The 7,546-nt window shown below is 46.6% G+C and overlaps 1 protein-coding gene across 1 annotated transcript; it reads right to left on the bottom strand.

Moving 5' to 3' along the window:
• Nucleotides 1-1,341: 1,341 nt before the first annotated feature.
• LOC116989845 (heat shock cognate 71 kDa protein-like) lies at nt 1,342-3,716 on the bottom strand. The gene has a single exon (XM_033047409.1). The coding sequence runs from the start codon at nt 3,562-3,564 to the stop codon at nt 1,642-1,644; it is 1,923 nt and encodes a 640-aa protein (XP_032903300.1). The 5' UTR covers nt 3,565-3,716; the 3' UTR covers nt 1,342-1,641.
• Between the last annotated feature and the right edge of the window lie 3,830 nt (nt 3,717-7,546).

Raw genomic sequence — 7,546 nt, 5'->3', positions numbered from 1 at the left:
AAACATTTGTATCATGTTGGAATTTAAATAAATTATTTTTTTGATATGAAAAAAAGGGGGACATTTAGGTTCTTCATCTCCAAAGGGGTTCAGAGAGCAGTCAGAGAGAATTGTGCCAACTTCACCAAGAATGGTGACACATTCCAGACTGACACATTTTAAGCATGTGACCTTTGTCAGCCATAAAACTACGTGTTAAGGGGTTTATTATAGGTAGTCAGTTCCAAATATGTTTCGCAAAGGAGTTCAAGTGATAGAACAGAAGGGCTGTGGTGGGTAAATAGTGCTTGTAGGCTTGCTCAATGGGCACAGCTGTACACGTGCAATTAGTTTAATAGTACTGTGAGGTATTTCGGAAAGCAGGGAACTTAATTGACATGTTTCCTTCAAAGTAATGATTACTACCGCAAACAAAACAACAGGAAAAACAAGGAATCGCAGAAGGTCTCCATCCATTTCTCCCACTGTCGTGTCCCTCTCCCCTCATCTGACACCTTTTGATCTCCTTTGCATCCCTGGGCTTTGTCACTTACTCTTGTGGAGCTGGCAATCACCACCTTCCCTCATCCCTTCCCTGCAACCACCTATCACTTAAGATAGACAATAACCATGAGATCAGATCATGGTCTCCAAGAACTGGTTGTTTTTAACAAAATTTGGGTCAAAAGGTTGAAATGGTCTTGGTTCAAGATAGCCATTACAATGGGCCAGGCATACCTGTGCAGACAGGCAGAATATTCAGCTTACGAGAGCTGACATTGGTTTACCTTAGAATTGTAGCAAAGAGTTTTCATACCATCGTTCTCCACAAAATTAACAAATACAAATCATAATGGTAATAGCCTGAGGCTTCAAATTGGCTGCTGGGAGGAGAATAGAGATGGGAGTGGGGGGGGGAAGTGTCAAGAGTTGAAGCAAGACATGAGAGGAAGCAAAGTGCCGAAGTATCTCAGCAAGTCATGCGTTCTCTCTGGAGAACATGGATAGGTGTTGTTTCAGCTCAGGACTATGACATCCATGTGCATCAGTGATGCTGCAACTCACTAAGTTACTTTAGCACATATGCATATGAAGTGTCTAAAGAAGGGTCCCAACCCAAAATGACACTGAACCATGTTCTCCAGACATGCTGCCCAACCCACTAGGTCACCATACCTCTGCATCTCTCACGGATTAGATATGCATACAAAGAGTCGAGATGAGTCCGTAACCAAAATGTCACCTAACCAGGTTCTCCAGAGATGCTGCCCAACCCATTGATTTACTCCAGCATTTAGTTTCTCTTTGATTGTAAAGCACCATCTGCAGTTCCTTGTGTCAAATAGAAACACCACTACATGGTTAAACTTCAAGAGGCTGTTTATTGGTAAAAAGCCACCTTAGAAAACATGATATTTAAACAAAGCTATACAAAGTAAAACCACCAAGTAGAACAATTAAAAATAATGTATAGAAGGCAACATATACAACAGTAATCCAAGAAGATACCAAAAGCCCTGATGGGTTACACCCCCCCACCCTCAAATTTTTTTTAACACAAATTTACAATAATTACAAAAGAGTTCAGGAATGTCCTCAGGAAACTAGGAGGTCAGTGCCATTAGTTTAAGTTCAATATGTTCTGATGATGTTTGTTGGCTTTCAATCCACCTCCTCAATGGTGGGCCCTGAGGAAGCGGTGTCCCGGGCCTGATCTCGGCATGACTCTCCCGGGGCCGCTCCTTGGGAAAGTTTGGCAATGACGGGACGGCAGACTTTCTCCAGCTCTTTCTGCTGGTGCTGAAACTCCTCGACCTCCGCCGTCTGATTGTTCTCCAGCCACGATATCGTCTGGTTGCACCGGTCAACCACCGCCCTCTTGTCCTCATCGCTGACCTTACTTGCCACATTCTCATCGGCCATCGTGCTCTTCACGTTGTAGGCGTAGGACTCCAGGGAGTTCTTGGCTGTGACCTTCTCTCTCTGCATTTCATCCTCATTCTTATACTTCTCTGCATCGTGCACTATTCGGTCAATTTCCTCCTTGCTCAGCCGGCCCTTGTCGTTGGTGATGGTGATCTTGTTTGTCCTGCCAGTGCTCTTGTCAGCGGCAGAAACGTTGAGGATGCCATTGGCGTCGATGTCGAAGGTCACCTCGATCTGGGGCACTCCACGAGGGGCAGGTGGGATGCCGCTCAAGTCAAACTTGCCCAGGAGGTTGTTGTCCTTGGTCATGGCCCTCTCGCCCTCGTACACCTGAACGAGGACGGCAGGCTGGTTGTCAGAGTAGGTACTGAAGATCTGGGTCTGTTTGGTGGGAATGGTGGTGTTCCTCTTGATGAGTGTGGTCATGACACCGCCCGCCGTCTCCAGACCCATGGACAGAGCAGCAACGTCCAGGAGAAGCAGATCCTGGATGTTCTCCGACTTGTCCCCCATCAGAATGGCGGCTTGGACAGCCGCCCCGTAGGCCACCGCCTCGTCAGGGTTGATGCTCTTGTTCAGCTCCTTGCCATTGAAGAAATCTTGCAGCAGCTTCTGGATCTTGGGGATTCGGGTGGAGCCGCCGACCAGGACAATCTCATGGACCTGAGACTTGTCCAACTTGGCATCTCTCAAGGCTTTCTCCACCGGCTCCAGCGTGCCTCGGAGCATGTCAGCGTTCAGTTCCTCAAACCGAGCCCTGGTGATGGAGGTGTAGAAGTCAATGCCCTCAAACAGAGAGTCGATCTCAATACTGGCTTGGGTGCTGGAAGACAAGGTTCTCTTAGCTCTCTCGCAGGCTGTCCGCAGCCTCCTCACCGCCCTCTTGTTCGGGCTAATGTCCTTCTTGTTTTTCCGCTTGAACTCCTCAATGAAGTGGCTGACCATGCGATTGTCAAAGTCCTCTCCACCCAGGTGGGTGTCGCCAGTGGTGGACTTCACTTCAAAGATACCGTCCTCAATGGCGAGGATGGATACGTCGAAGGTGCCGCCACCCAGGTCAAAGATGAGGACATTGCGCTCTCCACCGCCCTTCGTGTCCAGGCCATAGGCAATGGCACCTGCAGTTGGTTCATTGATGACACGCAGGACATTGAGACCAGCGATCACACCGGCATCTTTGGTTGCCTGCCGCTGGGAGTCATTGAAGTAAGCGGGCACGGTGACAACAGCATTGCTGACACTAGTGCCCAGGTAAGCCTCGGCCACCTCCTTCATCTTGGTCAGCACCATGGACGAGATCTCCTCCGGGTAGAAGGTTTTATACTCCCCCTTGTACTCCACCTTCACCTTGGGCTTCCCAGCGTCGCTCACCACCTGGAAGGGCCAGTGCTTCATGTCGGCCTGGACCACGGGGTCGTCGAACCTCCTCCCGATGAGCCTCTTGGCGTCGAAGACGGTGTTCTCCGGGTTCATGGCCACCTGGTTCTTGGCAGCGTCGCCGATGAGCCTCTCGGTGTCGTTGAAGGCCACGTAGCTGGGGGTGGTGCGGTTGCCCTGGTCGTTGGCGATGATTTCCACCTTGCCATGTTGGAAGACGGCGACACAGGAGTAGGTGGTGCCCAGGTCGATGCCGATGGCTGTCCCCTTGGATCCTGGCATCTCTGCTTCTCTACAAAGTCTGTCTTCAGATTCCTGTCTTCAGTCGCAGTTGTTGGGGTTTTTTCTTCCTCGTCTTCGCTTCCTTCTGCTTCTCTTTCTTCTTTAGCTTCTTCTTTCTTTCCGACAGCTCTTCCTTTCTCTCTCTCTCTCTGTCCCGCTGCAAGCTGCTCGAACAACCAGCCACCAGCTCCTTATATACCTTGAGCGTCCCCGGTGTGGGCGGCGCTGCGCTGGGCTCGACCAATGGGAGGAGGCGCCGGTGAGTCACCGCCAGAACGTTGGAGAACGTTCTGAAGCAATTGACCAATCGCAGGGGAGACGGGCGCCGCCGGGGGCGGGGATTGGCCGGGACCTGCCGCACAATGAGGTGAGACCCACCGGTCCACCAGCCAATGGCGGGGGTTGGACCCGCACAAGACCCGCCCACGCTTTGATCGACGGCGCCGGCGGCCAATGGGAGAGCGTGTCGGTGACCTCATCGGCGAATGCGGGAAGCTGCTGGGGGCGGCGGCTTTAGATTGAGCGAGAAAGTTCAACAAAGTTCGGGAAAGTGGCAGAAAGTTCCCGAGTGTGGCCAGAAAGTGCTGGAAAGTTGTTGTGGGGGCGGGGGTGGTGCAGGAATGTTACACATTTTTGATATTGTAAAAATCAAGCCTGTAATTTATCCCATCAGAATAAGCATAACAATAACTTTAATCTGATACCGAATTCACGTTAATATCTTCAGTATTAAAAAAGTTATGGTCCTTTTCATACTCGGAAATTAGCATCTTGCTCCCTATTGCTTTTCCATCAACTTAACACAGAACTGGCAATTAATTCTAAAAGGGATGACGGTGGATATGCAATGGAAGACATTTAAAGACTGCATGGATGAACTACAAAAATTGTTCATCCCAGTTTGGCAAAAGAATAAATCAGGGAAGGTAGTACATCCGTGGATAACAAGGGAAATCAGGGATGGTATCAAAGCGAAGGATGATGCGTACAAATTAGCCAGAAAAAGCACCATACCCGAGGACTGGGAGAAATTCAGAGACCAGCAGAAGAGGACAAAGGGCTTAATTAGGAAAGGAAAAATAGATTATGAAAAAAAACTGTCAGGGAACATAAAAACTGACTGCAAAAGTTTTTATAGATATGTGAAAAGAAAGAGATTAGTTAAAACAAATGTAGGTCCCTTGCAGTCAGAAACAGGTGAGTTGATCATGGGGGACAAGGATATGGCGGACCAATTGAATAACTACTTTGGTTCCGTCTTCACTAAGGAAGACATAAATAATCTACCGGAAATAGCAGGGGACCGCGTGTCAAAGGAGTTGGAGGAATTGAGTGAAATCCAGGTTAGCCGGGAAGTGGTGTTGGGTAAATTGAATGGATTAAAGGCCGATAAATCCCCAGGGCCAGATAGGCTGCATCCCAGAGTACTTAAGGAAGTAGCTCCAGAAATAGTGGATGCATTAGTAATAATCTTTCAAAACTCTTTAGATTCTGGAGTAGTTCCTGAGGATTGGCGGGTAGCAAACGTAACCCCACTTTTTAAGAAGGGAGGGAGAGAGAAAACGGGGAATTACAGACCAGTTAGTCTAACATCGGTAGTGGGGAAACTACTAGAGTCAGTTATTAAAGATGGGATAGCAGCACATTTGGAAAGTGGTGAAATCATTGGACAAAGTCAGCATGGATTTACAAAAGGTAAATCATGTCTGACGAATCTTATAGAATTTTTCGAGGATGTAACTAGTAGCGTGGATAGGGGAGAACCAGTGGATGTGGTGTATCTGGACTTCCAGAAGGCTTTCGACAAGGTCCCACATAAGAGATTAGTATACAAACTTAAAGCACACGGCATTGGGGGTTCAGTATTGATGTGGATAGAGAACTGGCTGGCAAACAGGAAGCAAAGAGTAGGAGTAAACGGGTCCTTTTCACAATGGCAGGCAGTGACTAGTGGGGTACCGCAAGGCTCAGTGCTGGGACCCCAGCTATTTACAATATATATTAATGATCTGGATGAGGGAATTGAAGGCAATATCTCCAGGTTTGCGGATGACACTAAGCTGGGGGGCAGTATTAGCTGTGAGGAGGATGCTAGGAGACTGCAAGGTGACTTGGATAGGCTGGGTGAGTGGGCAAATGTTTGGCAGATGCAGTATAATGTGGATAAATGTGAGGTTATCCATTTTGGTGGCAAAAACAGGAAAGCAGACTATTATCTAAATGGTGGCCGACTAGGAAAAGGGGAGATGCAGCGAGACCTGGGTGTCATGGTACACCAGTCATTGAAAGTAGGCATGCAGGTGCAGCAGGCAGTGAAGAAAGCGAATGGTATGTTAGCTTTCATAGCAAAAGGATTTGAGTATAGGAGCAGGGAGGTTCTACTGCAGTTGTACAGGGTCTTGGTGAGACCACACCTGGAGTATTGCGTACAGTTTTGGTCTCCAAATCTGAGGAAGGACATTATTGCCCTAGAGGGAGTGCAGAGAAGGTTCACCAGACTGATTCCTGGGATGTCAGGACTGTCATATGAAGAAAGACTGGATAGACTTGGTTTATACTCTCTAGAATTTAGGAGATTGAGAGGGGATCTTATAGAAACTTACAAAATTCTTAAGGGGTTGGACAGGCTAGATGCAGGAAGATTGCTCCCGATGTTGGGGAAGTCCAGGACAAGGGGTCACAGCTTAAGGATAAGAGGGAAATCCTTCAAAACCGAGATGAGGAGAACTTTTTTCACACAGAGAGTGGTGAATCTCTGGAACTCTCTGCCACAGAGGGTAGTCGAGGCCAGTTCATTGGCTATATTTAAGAGGTAGTTAGATGTGGCCCTTGTGGCTAAGGGGATCAGAGGGTATGGTGAGAAGGCAGGTACGGGATACTGAGTTGGATGATCAGCCATGATCATATTGAATGGCGGTGCAGGCTCGAAGGGCCGAATGGCCTACTCCTGCACCTAATTTCTATGTTTCTATGTTTCTATGTTAAGCTGAGATGGATGTCAGTCGATTGACATAAAAGCCCATAACTTTCTTAACAAATTAGAGAACTGAATGAAATTGTCAGTTATTGTAGATTGAAGTATTCTGAAACAAATATGATACATCTTACTTGGATGACCTGAAATTAAAGCATATAATTAGTGAGAAACATAGAAAATAGGTACAGGAGTAGGCCATTCGGCCCTTCGAGCCTGCACCACCATTCAATATGATCATGGCTGATCATCCAACTCAGTATCCTGTACCTGTCTTCTCTCCATAACTCCTGATCGCTTTAGCCACAAGGGCCACATCTAACTCTCTCTTAAATATAGCCAATGAACTGGCCTCAACTACCTTCTGTGGCAGAGAGTTCCACAGATTCACCACTCTCTGTGTGAAAAATGTTTTTCTCATCTCGGTCCTAAAAGATGTCCCCCTTATCCTTAAACTGTGACCCTTGTTCTGTACTTCCCCAACATCGGGAACAATCTTCCTGCATCTAGCCTGTCCAACCCCTTAAGAATTTTGTAAGTTTCTATAAGGTCCCCCCTCAATCTTCTAAGGTTACCTAATTGTAGATTAGTAGTTGCCTAACTGTATCCTCCCTTTGATCTGGTATTTTGTTGGTTCACATGCTTGATCAATGGTGTTTTATCATTAATATTTTATTATTATTAATGTTTAGTGTTTTCTGAGTCATTCGTAACTGTCACTGTATGTCATGTTGTTGCTTGTGGGTGGAGCACCAAGGCTAATTCCTTGTATGTGAATACTTGGCCAATAAACTTACTTACTTACTTATTTAATTAATTACAAATGGACCGTTGTGACGGAAATAGTAATAAACACCCAGACTGCCTTAAAAATTCAAAAATCTGATATTCTCAAGATCAGAACTTTAATATTATTGTAACGTTAAAACAAATAGTAAATACTCAACAAAAAAATCATGTTCATCAGTGTCATCAAATCAATGAAATTCATCTAAATTCAATTACTAG

The sequence above is a fragment of the Amblyraja radiata genome, chromosome 30 (genome assembly GCF_010909765.2).
Source record: "Amblyraja radiata isolate CabotCenter1 chromosome 30, sAmbRad1.1.pri, whole genome shotgun sequence".
Classification (NCBI taxonomy): domain Eukaryota; kingdom Metazoa; phylum Chordata; class Chondrichthyes; order Rajiformes; family Rajidae; genus Amblyraja; species Amblyraja radiata.
Note: the sequence above shows the minus strand (reverse complement) of the source record. Positions and strands in the feature narration are given on the sequence as shown.

Excerpts from the sequence above, each read along its gene's own strand:
- LOC116989845 (XM_033047409.1), bottom strand. The coding sequence starts at position 3,564 with ATGCCAGGATCCAAGGGGACAGCCATCGGCATCGACCTGGGCACCACC.